This window comes from Miniopterus schreibersii (assembly GCF_964146895.1).
Source record: "Miniopterus schreibersii genome assembly, chromosome: 11".
Taxonomy (NCBI): domain Eukaryota; kingdom Metazoa; phylum Chordata; class Mammalia; order Chiroptera; family Miniopteridae; genus Miniopterus; species Miniopterus schreibersii.
This window is the reverse complement of record NC_138111.1, coordinates 55,321,794-55,344,158: the sequence shown is the minus strand read 5'-3', so window position 1 is coordinate 55,344,158 and position 22,365 is coordinate 55,321,794. Positions and strand designations below refer to the sequence as shown.

At 44.9% G+C, this 22,365-nt stretch overlaps 1 protein-coding gene across 1 annotated transcript in view; it reads left to right on the top strand.

Moving 5' to 3' along the window:
* SLC24A2 (solute carrier family 24 member 2) overlaps nucleotides 1-22,365 on the top strand; it is a 204,841-nt gene that overhangs the window by 134,856 nt on the left and 47,620 nt on the right. Inside the window, exon 4 of the mRNA XM_081150641.1 lies at nucleotides 5,228-5,278. Within this exon, the coding sequence (XP_081006767.1) occupies nucleotides 5,228-5,278 (51 nt within the window). The remainder of the gene's footprint in view (nucleotides 1-5,227; nucleotides 5,279-22,365) is intronic.

Here is a 22,365-nt window from a genome sequence, read left to right as displayed (position 1 = left end):
CAAGTGAAAAATGTTTAATCCAGAGAGCCTGCAAGAAATGTAAATAGTATACAGACCTACAAATATAAGTGACATGTTCGTAGGGAGTGGAATGGGAAATTACAGGTACTTGACTCTCATACTACCCATTCACAAAACATTAAAACAAACACTCTCACCCAATAATAAAAATAAATTTACACCTTAAGGCTTAAATGTAAATACTGCAAATCATGGTTCTGGAAGTTAGCCAGGGCAGCCTTTCACTAAACTAAAAGCTCTTCTTTTGACAGTCTTCCTTGTGTTTAAGGGAGGAAGTCTAGGGGGGGTTGTTGACTGTCACATGTCAAGACTAGACATTGACATTGGTGTCTGCCCACAGAGATAATTAGAATTTGGATAGGATTTAACTACCTTGCCCTGGGCTGAGTTAGAGGTTCATGTTGGGCCTGTGGCAGAAGAGAGGTACCAATTATTAAAGATGTCTGTGCCACCCCAGTGCAAGTGCTTAATAGACATGCTCTTGTCTAATCCAAAAAAAAATGTGCTAAGAATGGGTATGTATTGCTCGTGTCCCCATTTGATAGAAGAAAAAACTGAGGCTCAGAGAGGATCATCCAACTTCTCAGTAGTAGAGTCATGCTGTGGGTTAATTGCCTGTCTTACTCGGGAGCACTCTTAACCTTAATAGTGATGTTATGGTGTCAACAGTCAAGAAGCTTCAGGCTCAAGTGTCTGTATTCCTGACTTCAGCAAGTCCAGAGACGTTCAACAAACCAGAGCATCCTAAACCTCAGCCGTGCATTTGTACACTTTATTAAGAAATATGAGGGGAGCTCATAATATGAGGAAAGTACTGTTCTGGGTTCTGTTGGGAGGGACCTAGAGAGGAATAGGGTCTCTGCTGCCAATGTATGGACAGCGTAGTTCAAGAGACAGGCTTGTGTGCGAACATTAGAGGGGACGGTGGCTAGGTCCCGAGCCAGAACACTGGTGGTCAGATGAATGACAAGTCCACTTTTCACATCCTGCTTCCATGGCTGTGCTCTGTGTTTTGACATTCCCCATAGATCTGAGAGTAGAAGATAAGGACTGGTGAAGATATTTATTTTAAACACTGTTCTCTACATGGCAAAATATCTTTTGTTGCTGAACAATTACCTACCTAAAACCTCTGTAAGTAGTGTAGAATTAGTTGCATTTCAACAAACCTGTGTAAAATAGCAAGTTGTCTAAATGCTCTTCTCCATGGCCCATAGGTTCTCCCTCAATCTCCTTGCAATAAAAAGGCTGCCCATTATTGATTGATTGGTGGGTGTCATTACCTCATCGACCCTTCACCACAACTTTCTGGGGGAGATACAGTTATGCCCCTTTATAGCTGAGGACATGGAGGCTCAGGAAGGTGAAACCAATTTGCTCAAAGTCACACAGCTAATGAGTAACAGATTCAGGGTTCAAACCTACACCTTGGCTTCAAAGCCCATGTTCTCAATTTCCACTCACTACTGAAAATAATCCTTCCATGGGTGTGATATAATCTAATAGTTGTACAAACTTCTTTGATAGGCATTAGATGTTACCAAGAAACTACTGTGTGCTCTGAGAAAGCTTTACTTTTTAGGTATTTACGTTGAGTTAAAACCAAAACGAAAAATAAAGCAGCTCTTTAGTTTAAAAAAAAATAAATAAGTTAATCATATTTTACCATCAACCACTTAAGAAATAAATACTGTTCTCATTTATTTCTCTACCCCTACTTTTCATTCTGCTTAAATGAACTCAGCATAGATGCTTCTGTTGACTTTCTGTTTTATATGTCAGAATTTTGAGGCCTAAAATATGAAAAGTTATTTTTCTGCTGCTCCTCTCTGGGGAGATTTGCTGAAAGGAGTTGAGAATTCAACAAGCCTCCAAAGTGGAGCTGAGAAATCCAGTGTTAAAAGGAGGAATCTGTTTCCATGCCCTTCCTCAGAAAGGAAAATCAGGAGCTCAGAATACTAGTTCTTAGCCACAGATTCTTTGAGACTAAAAGACAAGACCCTTCCCTTGATTTGTCAACTATGATATATGAACAAGAGCGCAAAGGAATCTTAAAGCCACGTACTGATGTTGCTGACAAGACCTGGAAGGAAGTGGACTGAGGAATGACAAAAGGTTCCACCCCCCTAGAGAGCCGGGAGCTCGGCTGCCTGTGGCTGGGGCTGTCCAATGGCAGGGAAGCGAGTGTGGTCGCTGTGACAGTCAGCATTAGCCACCAGCTTCCAGGCCCATCGCAGACCACTGCGTTCTGGAACGTTTGCTTAGGCTGGGTGGGCTTCTTAGCGACGGAAGTCCCTGGTGACTCGTCCCTGGTGACTCGTCCCTCTTCTGATGCTGGCTGCCTCTTGGTCGATAGAATAGACGTTACTAGATGCTATTGAACGGCACTGTCTTGAGCTCCCTCACTCTGTCCCTCCTCTTCCAAAGAAACTCAGCTTGGATCAGGACCAGGTTGGCTCTTAATCCAGCGATGCTCACGGCGCCTCGGTTATCCGGCATGGGGGGGGTGCTGCTGGGGGCCACAGTGGCCAAGACCCCTGCCCCGAGGCAGCCGGGGCTCTGGACACAGGCGCACCATGTGTCCTGACTTGCGTGTGGGTGTGGTATGCGTCCTAGCCGCGTGTCACAGCCCTCTTCCTGCAACCCCTGCAGCCCTGGCTCAGGGAGGAGCACCCAGGCTCTTGGGGATGCTGGCCTGTCCCCTCGGAAGCTCTGAGCGTGGACTGCACCGTCTCGCCGTCCCGCTGCTGTCGCCAGCAGGCTGGCTCGCGTCACACTCTCCTCTGCCTTCTCTTCAAGCAACAACACAGGTCCCTTCGCTTGGGCAGGTGCTGTCCCCTGCCCTCCTTCCTCACTGTGCGTCGCGTTGCCATGTCGCCTGCTGTTATTCAGCTTTTCACTACTCTTCTTCCTTCTCTTCCACCATTTTTAGCCCATTTTTGGTGTGTTCTGTTCAGTTCTTGTCCCTCTGTCCCATTCGCCATCCAGAGAAGCAACTCAGAAACCACCTGGACATTGTCACAGCAGTGAGAATGTGCGAGCCCTGCCAGACACAGGCAGTTCCACTTTCGACGACGTAAACGTGAAATAATTAAAGAATACCATTGTATTTCTTTACATGTGGTTCCACAGAGACAGGGTAAAGAATAATCACTCCTGCCACGAGCAGATGTTTGCCAGTCTGGGGTTAACACGGGAAAACAGGTGTGTGCGTACAGAGAGGCTGCATCGAAAAAGACTCGTAAAAACGCAACTGCATCTGCGCCGTAGAATATGCTTTACACCCACTTTGAAAACACAGAGCCGCCCACGTTCTCTTTCCTGAGCAAATAGTACATTATGCCAGCTGCTTATTCTACTGCTTTTCCTCAGGGAAGGAGTAGAGGTTACAAAAAAGTTAGTTGGCTGATATAATTCATCCACTTACTGCAAGACTACACACACACACACACACGTAATATGTGTAAAGCCACCATGAGCCCATGTTTAATATTTATGAAGGTATTTAGATCATTTAAGAATTCCAAACTTTTGTGCAATGTCATGTATGTCATAGACTGCTGTTCTTAAAGTACCAGAAAAAACTATATATTTCACTGAAGGCAGTCCCCAGAGTCATTTTAAAAAAACTTTCTTGTTATTTACACAAAAGTCAATTTTTAAAAAAAAATATGTTTTTATTGATTTTTAGAGAGAGGGAAAGAGAGAGAGAGAAACATCGATCAGCTGCCTCCTGCATGCCACCTTCCAGGGATCACGAGCCCGCAACCCAGGCATGTGCCCTGGCCGGGAATCGAACTGGTGACCTGTCTGTGCATGGGACAGCACTCAACCAACCGAGCCACACTGGCCAGGGCAAAATTCAATTTTTTACAGAAGCATTTGCGTCCTGTGTCATGCATCTTACAAAATCCAGAATAGGCTGCTTTTCACAGAAACTTAAAGAGGAGATGACTTTTCTCCCCAAAGCATAATTTTGGATTGGTGTGTTAAAATAGCTTTAGGTAAAATTTTAGGCACATGGAAAAAGAATATACAGAGAATGTTAACATAAATATGAAATAGAAGAATGTTATTGTGTTTTAAGCTAGAGCTTTCATGTCGAACACAAAACCCATCAATTATTAGTTGATTCATATGTGGGTTTTTCATGGCTGCCCAAGTTAATGAGCCATGGAAGTTTTCTGCAGAATCACAGGGATATCTCGAGTCTAATTAATTTCTTGAAGTTTATTGGGAGAGTGTTGTTACAAGAAAAAAAATATTTTTTAACCTGCTTACAATGTTGCTTTAAAAATCTGGAATTTTCTGATAAAGTTTCTGTTTTAGAACTGAAGTGAAATAAAACAAAAATAGAAATGGTGCATCCCCACCTCCTCTCGCCCTACCCCCGAACCAAGCTGCCACTCCCACCAGCTGACTCAGAAGGGCTCCCTTTCTGCCGTGGCTTCCATTACAGCGAGCCCTTGGGCGATCCCCACGCAGGAGAGGCTGCTGGTCACCTCCTGCCGCCTGCCGTCTACAAGCAGCAGGCGATGCCTTGATCTGGGAGCTGTGGCAGCTTTGTCACCTGTCTGAGCCAGGTGGCCGTCCCTGGAAGCGCGCTTCCCTCTGCCTCCCAGAGCACTCTGCGCTTTTCACAGCTCCTCCTGACATCTGTACCCATGGTATTCAGTGCTTTCTGTTTGAAATGCTAGATGAGAATTTAAAGGGAAGTTCAGAACCCAGGTATTCATTTTGGGCTTTCCCAGGTAGCCTTCCTTAACCTCTAGGACGCTGTTCTGTTACAGGAGAACCGTGAAACGAACTTCTGGGACTGCTGTTCCCTGGCGGGAACCTTGGGCCTTACCCGCATTCAGCCGTTTCCCTTGCAGTGTCACCTTTAAAAAAATTACAGGGCGAGGCTAGACCTGGTGTGACGTTATCTTTGCCAAGCACTCTGTTTCATCAGATGTTAATCCCTGTGTCCTACTCCGTGATGCAGGGCACATCCTACCCGCAGGGGAATGATACGTTTTAAGTGATTTCTGAACATGGGCCCTGAAGACTGTCTGCCACGTGGCCCACCTTTGCACATCTCTACATAGTTACAACTGAGGAATTTGACAGCGTAACTCTGACTCTGATGAATTAAGAATGTGTAAAAACAAAGTTCTTGCATTACAGCTCGTTCCTTATCTTTGTGTCTTTTACTGTGATGTTGTAGAACTTGGATCATATGGAAAACTAAAATATTATGACACAATGACTGAAGAAGGTAAGAATGATTTTAGAATTGTATGCATTGGCTTTCTTTCATTTATGGTGTCTGTTGCTTGCCCATTTTTTTAAGTCATTTTTTCCCTCTTTGCATGACTTCGTGACACTGTGTGAGTTATTCTTTCTGCATTTTTGTCTAGTTTTTGCCATCGTGTTTATTTGCAGTTGGAGATGTGCAATACCATGGGTAATCCTGCCATTCCACTCAGACGATCCAAACCATCATGACTGTGTTACACACTCCGAGAAATGGTGTCAGCAATGTAAACACAAGCACACACCCACTGTGTCAGCATTGGTTCCTCCACATGCTCACGACAACATAGAGGAACACATCCAACCAACACTCTTCTCACAGTGTGCCCTTCATTTCGGAGAGGGGTATATGTCCTGGTGATATTCTGACTTATGCAAAGGAATGAGTGATCTAGAGTAATTCCTAGACCCCAAACCAACTGGAGACCTGATTCTGGTTCAGAGGGCTGCCGGCTCATGTCCTCAGCTCCCACAGTTCCTGTTGACTCAGCCAAGGGCAGTGCTCCGAGAGGCCAGGGTCACCATTCCAGCCAGTAGAATTGTATATATTGAGATTCGCCCTCTGTGAGCTCAGGCATTTCATCGTAACCATTTCCCCTGGGTAAATGAAGTCTGACAGAGATTTATTTTTAAATGTATTTACTAATGAATTCCAGGCACTGTCCCAGAGCACAACCTCACCCCAGTCGATCCCTGTTCTGGAATAAGTTCTCCATGGGACAGCAGTTTCAAAATCTTGCATTCTTGTAAAGGGAGCTGTCCTTTGCCCTCTCCCCCGCCTCACTCCACACATACCTCTACCTTTTGAATAATAAATAATACGTGTAAGTTATAAAAAACATTTGGGGTTTTTACGTGAGTTTTACACTGATATTGACAAGATAGCAAAAGGAACCCTAGAAGGGGATCAGCTATTTTTTTCCTTCAACGTGAGAGATACTCCCAAATGTGTTGCATCTCTTGTTTTCGGCCTCTGGTATGTCTAAGTGGCCTTAGCTTGCCAGAGATTTCCCAGTTGCTTTGCATGCAAGAAGCAGAACATCTGACAGCAAGGGCAAGCCCCCTCACAGCCCTCCTCACTCTGGCTTCTGCACTACACCCAGGTCCTTCTCTGCTGCTATCCCTGTGCTTTCAAATAACCACTGTGATGTTTCCTAAAGCAGCAGGCTCTAGGGTTAGGAGCTCAGACTGGGCTCCATTATACCTCAGCGTCCTCCCAACAACTTAGGGAAATGCAGACCCTTGGGGCAATGAGAGCCCCAAGGGCAGAAATTACCTATGGGAATAAGTGTCCTACCACTAAGAGGATAGGAAAAGCCACCCAACCCATACCTTGAAGGAAGGCCCCTGTCCCAGCTGTTCTTTCCATGCTGTGTCTTGAGACCACTTTGATTTTTAGTGGTGATTGGTTTGAGAAGCCAAAGCTTGGAACTCGCCTACTCGCTCCTCCGGCATCTCCCTAGCCCCCAGCCCCAGTTTCATGGCTCAGGTGGCAGGTTGGTTGTTAACATCTACCGGACCTGTCATGGCCCTTTACCCTCTTTACTCCATCCTGTCCTTTGCCTCCCACCATTAGGTTCCCGTGGCCAAGGCAGCGTCCGCCTCCCTGTTGCCTCAGTTGCCCCATGTCTCCCTCACCCAGTTTCTTTCCTCTTTCCACATCCATTTGAGCAAGGGTTGCTGTCTAAACGCCCCCCTTCCTCTTCCTCCCTACACCAGGTCACAAGAAGATGCCAAAATGCTACTTCCAATTTGATGATTCCACTTGATAATAGCTGGGCTTTCTAGGCAGGAAAACAAAGTCAAAATAACGTCTGCAGTGGTAGCATTGGCTGCCTTGGCCCTGGCCCTGGCCCTGGCATGACTGAGACACTGTCAGGGCCGCATTGGTCACCTTAAACATTTCTTAACCCTCCCTTGCCTTTCCTTCCTGCACATCCCTTTGCGTCCTATTCTTAGCTGAACATTTATCCCATCATGGTGATAGCTAATAGTAACTAAGGCAGCATTTTAAAAGTGTGTTCTATGAAATGATAGTTTCAAATGATGTAAATAGGAATTTCAGAACAACCCAGGAAAGAAAGCAAGATTGAGTTCACAGTTAAGTAAGCGGGAGAGCTTCTCAGTTGTTAAGTAGGTTTCTTTACCAGGTGACGTGGAGCCTTCTTGGTACTCTACACTGCATGCAGCACAGAGTAAATGGTAGAGGGGATGGAGTTTGCAGTGTTCCCCAGACTTCCTGGCTAGAGAACCCCTTCTTCCATGGAGCCTGTTGTGGAGCTGTTGGAAATGCTGATTACGGTGCTAACTTTTACCTGGAATAGGAACCTCTGAAAGATGAGTCTTCTGAGCACACAGCAGTCCCCCTCAGGTACTCATGGAAGGCTGCTTTGGAACCGGAGGTCTCCATCCAGACACTGCAAACCACGCCCTTTGGCAGCTGCCTCCATGACAAGCCAGGCCTGGCTTAGACCTGATTCTGGGATTCCATCTAAAAGACTAGAACTAGCTCAGCAACCTCAGACCTGGCACCCGCCATTCAGGGCTTCTTCAAACTTTCAAGAGCCTTTCCCCTCCCATTGAAAAGAATAATCACTGGGATTTATTCCCACTTCCACATTGTACAATTTAAGGATGTATAATGAAGACGAAGATGTTGGGGGCAGTAGTGAACTAGCCAGCCTTCAGGAAATATCCCCCTCTGTTTCAGCATTTCTTTTCACAGTCTTAGGAATGTGACTAGCCATGGAGCAGAGCCTCATTGTAATTGACCATGGACTATTCATTATCTGTAACTATTTTCAGGGAATTTTCTGGATGTTGGGTGAAGTCAGCTACTTGCAAAGAGGCCTGTTTGTTTCCCCTAAAGTGGATAAAATGGAAAGATGGATTATATATGCCCCATCCTAAGAGAAATTGAGTGATGATGTCCTGAGTATAGAAAATTGTTCTGCACTTACTCAGTTTGTTATTTTAGCACCTCCTGTGTGCAAGTTACTCTGCTAGGTGCTTTGGGGAAACACAGGATTAAAAGGTTGGCTGGCAAGTGGGGGCCCCCATGGGACTTGCAGACAGGTGGAGAGATAAAACCCAGCAATCACTGAGGCACCAGGAAGAAAGGGGTAAGTACCATAAGTATTCAGAAGATGACACTACAAGAGGAGGAAAGATTCTTTTCAACTAGGGGAGAATTTGTGGAGAAAGTGATCTTTGAACTGGGCCCCAGAAGATCAGTAAATAGGAGTTGAGTTGGGGAAGGAGGAGTGGAAAGCTCTGCCCTACCATGCTGTCAGAGGGATGAAAGGATGGGGCACCTTTCCTTTGCTGGGTGCCTCCCACCTGCCAGGAGCAGTGCTGTGGGCTTTATATATTTAAGTCATTTAATCCTTATAATGATCCCACCAGGTAGATTTTATTTGAAGATGAAAAAAACCAAAGCTCAAAGAAATATTTTATTAAGATGAGGAAACTAAGACTCAGAGAAGCAAAGTAACTTGCTCTGGGACTCAGAGGTAGTAAGTTGTGATGTGGGACCTGAACTCAGGGCTGTGGTTTACCCCAGCCCTGCCCTCCAGCTCCCCTGGGTTAGCTGAGCAAGGCAGTGTGAGGACAGTTCAGACTGGCTGCAGTCCAGGGAGTGGGAAGAAAGGTTCGATGGAGACCACATTAAGGAAAGGTTTGAACCACAAACCAAGAATAAAGGCATCATAGAATGAACAATAAGGAGCGATTGGATAAGAAGTAAACCCCTACCTGAACACTTTACCATAAAAAGTTTATTTTAATAAAACAATATACTCACTCTTGGGCACTGAACAGAATCATGACATTTTTGCAAAATTTGTTCTTGCCGTTAGGGCATTTTCCCTCCCTTCCTAGAACCTAAACTGGAGCAGCTGGATGGGCCACACCCAACCTCCTCTCCCACCCAAAGCCAACCAGAATTGTATCGTCTCCTTCATCCATTCCCTAAGGCACAGTTAGTGCTGACTGTGTCCCACAACCCTCAGTATGTCCCAGGCACTAGACTAGGTGCAGGGCCTGTGGAGATTAAAGGCAGCCCTTCTCGTAAATAACTCACACTCTGGTGGGGGACACAGGCAGAGAGGTGAACAGTGGGATGGGCAGGCCCGAGGTGCTGGGGGATCCCAGTGGAAAACATCTCCACTGTCTCAGTCCTGCTTCCCAAGATGACAACTGTCTCACCGGCCACCTGATACTAATGTGTTCACTTAATAGTCACATGCTCCATATGAGACATTTTACTAGACTTCCTTGGTTAGTGAGCTTTACTCCTCCCAAGGACTATATTTTCTTCTGCAACAAGATGTTTCCAAAGATGCAAACGAATTACTCTAAAGTAGTCTTTTGGTGACCTCAGACCCCCCTACATGAGCAGCCATCCCTCTGTCTCCTCATGAGGTAAAACTGCCTGTTCTTGGAAGAGCAGCCTCCAATTTCGCCTAAAGTTAATAACCCATAGTTTATTTCTAAAGTTAATAACCCATGTGAAATAACACAAATTTCATACCATTGTCACTCTAGACAGTTCTCAATACACCAAACTTGGTTTCCTTACTAAAAGCACTCTAGATGAAAATATAAAAAGCTAGTTCAAAAGACAACAAGCTTATGTGATAGAACAAGATGACTTAAAAGGAGAAGAGACCTTTTCACCAATGACATTATAAAGAACTACTAATGTTTGCTCCTCAGAGATAAATAGTCATAGAAACGTATAGGTAGGTAGGTAGACAGAAATCCCGACCAATATCTTACAAAGAAGTGATGTATGGGGAAAGCTGCTTGCAATACATTATCCTAAACTTTTTGCCACTTAACAGAAGCCATCCCAAAAAAAAATTCCTCCACTATTTAAAAAGCCAATTTTTGTTCACTTGTATAAGAAAAAAGTTGTAATATCAAGGGCAAAGATTATAATGATCTTTTCCTTAATGAAATTATCACTACTGGTTCATGGAAACCAACATTTTAGCAAGCTGAGGAACTAATAGTTTTACATGAATGAATCATGGGGTCCTAAATTAAGCATGTGGCTGAGCTTTGAAAACCCCCATTATCTCTAAGAAACAAAAGCACCTTCAGGTCACCTAGTCTAGCCATTCATTTAATATCCTTAATTGCAGTGAAATAGTCCAGTACTTTTTCAAAGAGAAATTGCGTTTTGAAATATCATTTAACAGTGTTTTTCATTGCCCAAGATGTATTCTCTGAAAATGCGGTCCTAAAACAGGTCCTTGGTGTTACCTGTGGCCTTCCCATTATATTTTAATCCTTGCTTGAATGGATGACTCTGTTAAACACACTGATCTATCAGGTAGGATAGGTTCAGCTGTATATAGCAGAAAATACAGATTAAAAGTGACTTAAGTCAAATGGAAGTTTATTTCTCTCTCAAGTAAAAGAGGTCCAGAAGCAGGCTTTATATGGCAGATGTGGAGACTCCACAATAACCCAGGACCCAGGCTCCTTCCATCCTTCTGCTCCACCATCCTTATATTTGACTTTCAACATCAAGGGCACCTCATGGTCCATGACAGCTGCTGCTAGAGCTCCAGTTGTATTCCTGGAAGGAGGAAGAGCCAATGTGATTTTCCCCAGTTGTTCTGTGTCCTTTTTAAGGAGACTTCCTTTTCGATCCTCCTAGTAAAACTGCCCAAAACTCAGTTACATGGCTACACCTAGTTTCGAGGAAGCTTAAAAATACAGTTTGTTAAATTGGATGATTTATTATCCCCAATAATTTAGTTGTTATGTCATTAGGAAATGAAAAGGGAATAGGTATTATATAGGCAACATGCAATGTCTCCACAAAAGAGAAATATTACTTTTGTGTAACTATATGTTGATGGGGAAGACTGAGAACAGAGCAAGCTATGTGAGGGATGTTGAGAGCTTGTGTTAAGGTTGAGATACCTATGGGATACCCAAATGGAGATGTGGGGAAAAGCAGTGGATAGTGAACCTGGGGCTTAGGAGAGAGGTCACGGCTGTGGATATAAATTTGAGAGTCACACAATATAGGTGTTCTTTAAAGCTACAGAACTGGATAAGAATACTTAGCTAATGAGTAGGGAAGAGGAGTCCAAGGATTGACCCTGGGTACCCCAGAACTTAGAGGCTGAGAAGAAGGGAGAGTCCCAGCAAAGGAGACTGAGGTGAGATCCAGGAGAAAATGGCATCCCTGAAGCCAAGAGAAGAACTCTTCCAAAGGAAGGCAGTGAAAAGGTGATAGCATCAAGGGATTGACCGATGAGATCGAAGAATTGTTGTAGTAGATAAAAAGTGATGGGCAGGAAGTGAGGTGCTTCAAATCAGGAGCTCGGGGGTGGTGCAGTTACTGCTAATGAGGAGGCCTGGGGCCTGGCTGCACTGGGTGGATAAGGTTAGCTCGAGGAAAGGGCAGCTGGACGTGAGCAGGTTAGGACGGTGAGGAGCCGAGCATTGCAGGACCCACTCGTGTAAAATTATCAAGGATGGTGACAGGGATAATGGTGGAAAGAAAAATAGTGAACTGGGTTCTGATATCTTCAGGAACACAGAAGGGTGGCGAGGAAGTACGTGGAGCAGAGGTCGTAGAGGTGATTGGCTTGTGCTTCAGAGGAGGGGGGGAAATGGCCTAGATGTGGTTCGGAAGAAAGGATAGAATGTGGGCCATTTGGAGAGACAGGGAGCTGTCACTTTCAAGGCCACCAGAGACAAGGGGCCTACAGGAAACAGCCAAGTTTCAGTTAGAACAAAAAGGCAAAGGGAATACTCAGAGAAGAGGTTAAGGACAGTAGAGAGAGATTTGCTGGTGGCAGAGGTGAGAGGCGGATTTTCAGAGCCACACGGAAATGAAGCTCTGGAAGGTGATGGATGGTGACCCAGAGGCCCTGCTGAAGTAGACAGAGATGCATCGTGGAATGAGAACAGTCTAACAGTGTGTTAGAAGTTCTTACTTGGGATTGGCCCACACAGTTTGCAGTGATAAAGCAGGGTCTGTCTTTCTGGAGAGAGGAGCTCTTGGGGGCTCCCATAAGTCCAGCTGGAGGTGAAGAAGCCTGTGGAAGGAAATCAGCCTTCCTCAATTCAGGAAGAGAAAGTTCGGCCCAGCATAGGATGACCTTTCCTACAAATATGGCCAAAGACACAATGGCCTGACCCAGAGGGGAGTGAGTGAGCCTCCCTTATCTGGAGAAGCCAAGGACTTTTAAGATTAAACCTTCTGAAAACTTGATCTTGCATTTTAATTAAGCTGCCACCAAAGTTACCACCAAAGTAGGTAGGTTCCTGGGCCACAGCTTCTGAAATAAAAGGCTTGTGTATTATTTGATTCAGTTCACAAACAAACTCTTTATTAATAAGATTCTATATAGCAACTAGTTCATTAGATAGTTCCTGTGAAATAGAACTTAAAAAAACAAAACACAACCCTAGCTAGTTTGGCTCAGCAATTAGAGCATCGGCCCAAGGACTGAAGGGTGCTTGGTTCGATTCCGGCCGAGGGCATGTACCTTGGTTGCAGGCTTGATCCCCTGCCCAGTCGGGGTGCATGTGGGAGGCAACCAATCGATGTGTCTCTCTCACATCGATGTTTCTCTCACTCTGTCTCTCTCTCGATTTCTCTCCCACTCTCTGAAAAGCAATGGAAAATAGATCCTCGGGTAAGGATTAAAAAAAAAAAAAAAGCTATATTCCTTTCAGTTACAAATTCAAACTTTTAGCACAGTGGAAGTTTTAAATCACAAATTAATTTTAACTATTCATTTCTATTATAAAATATTACATGCATACAGAGGTAGGTAAAAGGAAAAAATACATAAGAAAAGACCATAAAAGTGAGTTTCCCTTTTACCCCAGATTCCATTCATTCCTTAGAGTTAACTGCTTTTATCAGTTTTTTAACACACTCATTTTTTTCTATACAGTGTTCTTTCTATACCTAGCTTTTGTTTATTAATATGTCTTGGAGATGTTTCCATATCAGCACTTTTAGAATTTTCTCGTTCCTTTTAGCAGCTGCACAGTATTCCGCTGCGTTGCTCTGCCATGGTAGGCTCAGTCAGTCTCCTGTTGATGAACATTTAGGATATTTCCATTTTTGTTTATTTATCTAGTTAATACAACAATGTTGCATGAGCATCTTCTTTGCCCACATAGTAAACTACTGAGATTATATATATATATATATATATAATTCCTAAAAATAGACATACCAGATCAACAGATATACACATTTCACATTTTGAAAGACATTGCCGGATTGCCCTCCAAAGGAATTGTACCAATTTATACTTCCACTCACAGGGAAGGAGAGAGCCTCAAACAAATTTAAATAAGGCCTTTGAAAAGAGTTTCAAACTGACTTTATTACAAAGCAAATAAGCCTTTATAATGTAACTACCTTCTAATTTACTTGTTTTAGAAACCCGGAATTTTTACCAAAGCTGATTTACAGCCTGGGTGCAGTCAGGATCGAAGTCTTTGTCCCCTCTAAATTAGATGACAAGGCTACTCCTCCTTCACAGAATATTCAATTTCCACCGCAGCACGAGCGCTTCCTACCTCCAGACTGGTCCCTGCAGAAAATCTGAGCAGTGCACTGCAAGCTGACTTGCTGCCTTCCAATTACCAGAGCGGAGCCCTGTTGTGCACAGACACCATTTCCAATACCATGTTGTGCTTCATTCATCCCAGGTTTATGGTTTAACTCATTCAGTCCAGCTTCCCATACCAGAGGATTTTTCTGGGCTCTTGGGAACAGATGCTCTTTGTAAGGCTGGGCCTTATCCAAAAAACATATGTATTTAACTCACCAGTTACTAACCACATTACTTTTTTAGAGATGTATTCTTAAAAGTATCTCCCTGGGGCTGGGTCTTAGGAAGACAGCAGCCTAGTGAATATATGTAACCAGACTAACCGGCTAGTAACCAGCATCAAACCTGTCAGAAAGACCAAACCAGCTGTGTGGATAAATCCACGGTCTTCCTGAAAACCAGGACCAAGGAAGTCATCTGACTAGAATACATCCGGCTTTTCAAACTCATTGCATCTTATTTTCATGATCTGAACTGTCAGCAGTAAAAGCAGAAAGATTGGACCTGGTGAGAAAAGGCAGATTTGGCCACGTTACATATGTAGAAGGTGTTAAGTGGCAGCAGAAAGCAAATTGTGGATGTTTCTTTTTGTCTATTTCTGACATCCCTAGAGCTGAAAATGTTGCCTTCATCAGTCACACTTGAATACTTTTATTATATATTTATAACATAATTTCCCACCCCCATGAAACTTTCTCTTTTAAAAAGTGGGGATCTGTTTTACCAGGAGGCTGGCATGTTCAGTTAAGCTTGGTAAGTTTCTCTTCTGATTAAATCTGAACTGAACTGAATCATCTCATTTTAGTCATGGGCCACTGAGCCTCCAGTCACTTAGTTAAGAGCTCTCAGCATGTGTTCACACTTCTGTTGCAAACCCACGTTTCAAGTGAGATATACAGTCATCAGTTTGCAATGTAAAGCTGAGGATTCAAAAATATAGAAAATAGAACGTTAGATTAACTGCCAGTTCGCAGACACGTGAAATCCAGGTAGCAGGAGATGCCATAGGTACGTGAACTAGTGGCTGCAACTGAATACATGTTAGCCTATCCTAAAACCTTTCACTTTGCGTCCTGATAACCAATGGCTAACATATAGACTCATCATAAGAAAGCTGTTTCTTTAAGCTTCGTTTTTTTTATCTATAAGCCAGAGTCACCATTCAACAATATTTATTGAGCACCTACTATTTGCCAGGTGCTGGGAACAAATCAAACCCCTGCCCAGATGAATAGATTAATATGGCATCTCATTTGCAGAAAGACATAGCCAAGAAATGGGCTTTGACAAACTGACTCAGAAGAGACCTTTCCAATCATTGCAGTAGGTGGTAATGGGGCTTGATGTTGGCAAATCTTGAGATCTGAGTCCTGCCTTAGTAAAGTGATTCTTTATTCATTTCCCTCATAGATATCCACAGGGTGCCAGGGATGGGGACAAGAGGAAGACGTCCATTTAAACCTTTTATCTGGAGCCCCTGCCTGGCTCAGAGCTCCTAAGCTGAGATCAAACAAACCCCTTTGAGAATGTCTGTGTGTGAGCCATTTGTGTCTGTGTATATGAGATAGAATTGTTCAGAAAATTAAGTTCCTAAAATAACAAAGCAGGTGACCTAAAATGATAAAGGACATTAGCCCTCAAGCAGGGTCAGCCTCAGATAAGGTCAGTAAACTGGCCCTTTTGCTGAAGCGGGGTGTGCTGTCACCTGACACCTGCTGTGAGGCTTTAGGTTTGTAAAACTCCAGTTTTGCCTGATCTTGATTTAAATGATCTGTTTTTTAAAAACCATTATCTATTTTTAAAAATTATCTATGTTTTCGTCTCAAAAAAGACGAAAGTTAACTGTAAACACTATTCGACTTGGGAAACTGACTCACAGCATTAACCAGGAAGGGAGTCTGTCGAGTTTCCCGCAGCGTGTTTCTGGCCCTTCCTTCTTCCTCTGCCCCCCCAAAGGGAAAGTAAACTCTTAATAGATTGTCACACAGCAAGCACTCCAGGCGCCTCACACACACACACACACACACACACACACACTTCCTTCTTTGTCATTTGTGTTAATGCTGTCGTGTTCATAAACACTGAGGACCAGCCTAAGGAGTAAGCACTGGGGAGATGGGTGGATGGAAAACAGCATCGCTGCCCACGCGGGGCCCACAGGCCAGCTGGGGGGGGCAGCCCAGCGCCTCCGAGGCCCTGGTAGCTGCCGCACAGGCCGGGCTCAGGGCCTGGAACAGAAGCGTGCGGGGCGCTCCCACGGTGCCTGGAGCAGAGTCTTAAAACGGAGTAAGATGAGAAAATCAGACGGGGGGGGGGGGGGGCATTCCAAGCCCTATGAAGTATAAGTCGGGGGGTGCCAGCAATGCAGTTGGAAACTGGGAGACCGACCTAGAAGCTGTAACCCGCATCCAGGCCGGAAAGGTTGGATCTAAAGTGTTCAAAGGTAGAGGCAGAAGGGCCTTGGCAGTGAGTTGGGTGAGGGTGACAGATGGCGGGACAACACTTGGTGGAAATCACCAAAAGAAAATCCAAGCAGAAGAGCCGATGCCCAGGAAGGAAGAGGCCGGGGGAGGTGGGAGGCACCTTGGGTTTCGCTGCCGGAGGGCCCTCCCAGTGCAGACGTTCAGAAGTCCGTCGGATAAGGGGACCTGGGCCAGGCCTGAGTCTGGGAATCGCCGGCCTGCGGGTTGGGTCCTTGAGAGAATGTGAGAAACGAGGAAGGGAGGCAAGAAGGGGGCCCTGAGGAATGGTGACGGCGCAGGCGAGGTCGCAGGAGTCCTTGGAAACCAAAGAGGATTTCGCACAGGGGTGAGGAACAGCGGGCGCCGCTGAGACATCCAGTCACATGGAGGCAGAAAGTGGCTGAGGGGAGGTTCGGTGGAGTTGTGCCGACAAAGGCCAGATGCAGAGACTAGTGACAAAAGGAACCGTGGGACCCGGAGGCGCCAGCATAGACCTAGCTTTCTTCCGGAGGCGGGACTGTGAGGGGACAGCGAGAGGGCAGCACCGGCAGGACAGCTGCGGTCAAGAGAAGGTTGAGAGACACTTGACCGTGATTCTGTGCTGAGGGGAAAGGGAAGGTTTGAAGATCGAAGATGATGGATTAGGCCAGAAATTGAGAGAAAGGACAAAATGTTGATCTTAAAGATGTCACCTTTGGAAAAACATTGGAAATCTTCCAAAATATTTATGAAAACACTCCGATATTTCCAATGATAAAGTTACCCTGCTGGGAGAGATCACAGAACCAATTCACCAATCACACGAACCAGTCGTGTCGACCAATCTGTTCTTTACACATGACTCCAAAGGTTACTAAGGAAAATTATTTTTTAAATTCTTAATAAGGAAATGTGGCTGCTTCATTTCATTATATGATGTGTTTGGCCACCACTTGAGATACAATTATGTATATATTCTCATTAATTACAGGAACCAGCCATTTGATTATGTCTATAAATATAACTACAATTAAATTGTGTTAATCATTTTTGTTATGTGGTACATTCATAGAACATTTACTAAAGACAGTTTACAAAATACTTCATTACGGCACTAGTTTAATTCTCATTAATATCATTGTAGTCTTACAATAAATGGCATTACATGATGCTTCACAAAAATTAGAAAAAATAACTTAGAGGTTGTACTTCAAAAACAGATTTAAGAATAAATGAACTCTATGTTCTTGGAGTTTTTTGTTTAAGATGAAGTTATTATTTTTAACGTTTAGCTTTTAAGAATAAAAATCAGACCAGATTCCATTGGGTGAATCTGCTGCCCTATGAGGACAGTTTATAGAATTGAAAAGGAGTTTATTCATGTTGTAAGGTAGTGCCTTGATTTGTGGAACTTTCACTGTTCTCTGAGTTCCCATACCCTCCTGAGAGGCCCCCACCATCAGAGCATGAATCTTAAGTCTTTGTTTCTTGTCTGGCGTAAGCTCTACGCTGTAAACTCTACAAGGGCACCCCCTGGATCTATCTTATTCACCAAACACTGCCTGGTACATAGCACAGGCTTGGTTAATATGTACAGAGTGGAAGAATGTTTGTCATTTGTACTGACTTGAAAGGAAAGCTCAGACTTCCCAGGGGAGCCTCACTGCAATTCAGTGAGTGCATACAATGTGCCGAGCATTATTCTAAGACACTTCTTGAGGGAATGAAAGATGGCAGAAAGAAGGTCCCTTCCCCAGAGAAGCCTGCCCTCTGGTGGGGAAATCAGACATGTGGACAGCAAACTGAAATAAGGGCTGACGGTTACAAAGTGCCATGAGAACAATGGATTTCCGCTTGGGAAGGAGGGGTGTGGGAATCGGTAGAGAAACCTTCAGGTTGGGTTTCTAGTTAGGCCTTAACAACGAGGAGCATCTTAATAAAGGAGCCCAAGCCCAGCTTCCTCTGCTCTGCCCTCTGCTGTGTTCACGGCACCTCCTCTTCTAACACTAAGTCTCCTTTCAGCCCTCACCTTGCAGGCCCTGTGACATGCAGATGGGGGGTGACTGATGTGCCCCTCTGTCTTCCATCTCTGGAATATGAATATCTATTCCACCCCACTTTCTCCTATTTACCCCCAGAAAGTACTTGAGGTCATGTGGACTCTCAGCCCCACTGGGCCCACGGGCTTGGGTAGACCTGAAAGGATTTACTTTGGGTCATTAGCCAACAAGAAGCATGTTAAAGAGTTATAACCTCATCTACTTGCCTGGAAACCACAAACACAAGGATTTGTTGAGCCCTGCTGGGTACTGGGGATCCGACAATAAACAAAACTGATGGAAATCCCTACTCTCCTCGAGCTTGAATACTGATGGAAAGCAACAAATAATCAAGAGTAATAACAATATAGTGTATTCGATGATGATAAGTGCTTTAGAGGAAACAAACTAGGGACAGGAAATGCTGAGAGAGTGGCTGCGCAGTCAGATAGGCTGCTCAGAGAAGCCTCAATGTAAGGGTGGCATTTGAACAAATCCTTTATGGGAGTTGAGAGAGTGAGCCCAGTGGATCTCTGGAGGAAGAACATTCCAGGTAGAGGGACCAGGAAATGCCATGGCCCTGAGATAGGATAGTACACAGTGTTTTCCAGAAATAGCATGGCTGGAACAGGCGAGCTAGGCGAGGGGAAGGAGATGAGGCAGGTAGTCTAGGTGAGCCTCACTGGGTAGAATCTTACAGATCGGTGTGAACATTTTAGCTTTCACTTTGACCTGGGGAGCACCTGCAGGACTTTGCGCAGAGACGAGTGGCGTGATCTGATTGACTGATTACTAAGGATGCCAGGATGAGATCAGCCTGAGGATGGAGGTAAAGGTAGAAGGGGAGCCGAGTTAGGAGACTAGAAGAATTATTCCTGTCAGACCTGGTGCTGGGGGGTTGTGGTGGTGGTTGCAGGTTGGGGGGGTCAGCTTCAGAAATATTTTTAAAGTAGAAGCAACAGACTTGCTGATTGATTGCATATGGGGTGTGAGAGAAGGAGCCCAGGATGACCCCGAGGTCAGTTTGCTCATGGCAACTGTTGCATGGCTTCTCAGGTTGATGATGGAAGGTCTGCCTGACTAGAGTCTGTGCTTCCAGAAAAAAAAAGCCAGACACAGACATAAGGAAAGTTCAGGTGCACTTTTGCTTTTTAAGCTACCTGCCAAGCCTCAAACTACAGACAGACAGGAAAGGCAGAGCTGAAAACACAAAAATAGATTCAAATACGCTATTTTCAAGTTTCCCCTTCTGTTTCATTTTTTTCTTTTCTTCTCCAAAACTGAGGCCTGCTCACCGAGGCGAGTGTGGGCGCCCCCTTTGCATCTATAGATCCCTTTGTCCCATCTCCTCTGTGTCGCTGATGCTCAGATTGTTCTGTGCCAGCCAGGAGCTAATCTGATCGCCAGCCCAGAGGCTTCCTTTGTAACATTGCCTATTCCCGGCTTGGTGGGAAAGATGTAAAGGAATTTCCAGGAGCCCATTTAATTAATTAACAGCAGAACAGAAGCAAAATGCATTCCCTTTGAGTGAACAGACCCTCCAAAGTTTATTTTGCAACGCAGCTTGGGGCTTCTGTTTCCCGTCAGAGTGATTGAGTCAAAGGCTTTGATTCCTGGTGGTTTTTCAAAATTCGTTTTTCAAAATTCCTTATGCTTGGATCCTCTGCTTCTGCACTTTCCTGCCACCCCTTCAGCACAGCTCCCCTGGGGACACTCAGCTGGTACTTTTGCAAACTGCAGACCAAAGTAGACTGTATTAAAATTGCCCACTAGGCTTTGACGTAGGTGCCTCACGATTTAAACAGAATTTGCTATTTTGAGATTTTAAGTATACAAATATCTGTTGCTCGATAAAAATACAACACTTTAAGGGTTTACACTGAAACAAACTATATTTTTAAGGTTGCCTTAAAACATGTTTTTTAACAATCACTCCTTCACTCACTTTGAAAAGTACTCAGAAATGTCTTGATTCTTTATGCCCGGGCACAAAGCTACAGCTGTTCCTTAGATCTCTCCTCTCTCCCTCTGTGTTGGCATCAACCTTGATGCCAACTTGGAATCTGTGCCTAAAATAGTTTTTCGAAGCAATCCCTTTACCACCTAGCTCTCCTGCACCTGAGGCTGCTAAGCTTCAGTTCAGTTTTGAATGTCAATCTTTTTACTTTCAATAATTTATGGGAAGAATGACCTGTCATTCACTTCCACAATAATAACCCTTTCTGACATTATTCCTGAGCATTTACTGTGTCAGCAGCTGTCTAAACCCCTGATGTGTATTAACGCCTCGAGCCTTCCAACAACTGTATGAGATGGGTATTGTTATGATCCCCATTTTAAAATTCAGAGCCTGAGACACAGAGGAGTTAAAACTCTGGACGTTAAAAATCAGGAAGTTTTTTGAGCCGACCCAAATCCATTGTGCGCCTGAAGTTGTTTCTTGCCTGTACTCTGCCCTCACGGGGGATGGGAAAAGCTGATCACATCATTTCTTTTTAAGCTTGCAAAGGTATCAGTGTTTAAAACACAGAAGGCCAGCTCTGTCAACTTGACCTTCTCAATTTCGGGAAGATAGAAAGTGGTCCTTTTCCTAATCGGTTTTGGAACTGACTTTGGAGGACTCACTGACAACTGAACCCCAATTCAGCAAGGCCCCCGGGCTGATTCAGCTGTCAGAGCCGGATGCGGTTCATTCCGCAATCCTGCAGGTGTGGGCCGAGCAAGAGGAAGATGTCAGCGGTTCTCCTAGAGCGACTCGAGGCCATGTCACCCTTGCCCCGGAGCTATGTTAGTTTGTTTTCCCTTTTTCCTCTTATTTACAGGTTTCTTCCAATGCCAGGCATTGTGATAAGCTCCTTACACACATCTTCTCACTTAAACTGTGCATTTGACTCATGAGCCAATGCCATCAGAATCCAATTTAACGGGAAAGCTGAAGCTTAGAAATATTCAGGAACTTACCAAAACTCACCCAGCGGGGCAAGAAAGAGAGGCCGGGCTTAAACTCAGACCAACTTGCCTCTAAGTCCTATCCGTTCAATCACAATAATGTGCTGTCCCCAACACACACCCTGCTTGGTGATCTCCCCAGCTTGTGGCGTCAATTCTGAACAGGTCCTGAAGGTGCCTCTGTGCCTTCTTACCCAGGGGTCCCTTTGACAATCACAGGTTCGGTGATGGCTCCTTCCGGGGACCTCAGGCTCGCTCTAGTCCATTAGCCTCTTCCTCACAGCTTCTCTCAGAAGGTGCCCTGTGGCCATCCCAGGGGTGTCTGTTGGCCCGGAATGAGCCTTGCTTTGTCAGGCTCTGTCCCCCCTCCCCAGGGAGCACACCTGTGTGCTAGATTCTGAAGGTGGGCCTTCAACTGCTGCTTTTCTAGAAGCTGCTCTTTAGGGGAGAGTGCTGTTGGGCTGTGAAGCAGCCACCATCAGCACTCAGAAAGCAGAGAGGGTGGGCCAGGCTAACTGGGACAATGGTTGAATGAAAGCAGCTGAAGAAGGGGGTGAAGTTGGCCCCCCAGGCAGCCTCTGCAGCTTGCCTCAGGTGCACCCCTGGGGTTAAACCCGAGAGACAAGTCAGGCTGGTCCCCCTCCACCTTTCAGTAGCATGGAGGGCAGTGGGAATAGTGGGAATACTAGAAACCCTCAATGACCTGATGTTTGAGAACCTACGAAATCCCAGTTCTACAACCATTTCCTACCCTACTCTCCCAGCCCTCCTTTAGGGAATTTGGGGGTGACATTTCCTAGCAGAGGAAGTGGCCGGCCCCTTCCATGCTTTCAGGTCTCTTTTATCACCATTTCTCTCTAATATAAGCCTAAACTCTGAAAAGGTTCTTGCAACCATGAGCAATATGCAAGTGGCTGGTTTCTATAAAATATTCTCTCTGCCCTGATTCATGACTTTGGGGCATTACTTGGATCGGGTTATTTCAGGTTTTATTTCCACAGGCTTGTTTCCTCTTTT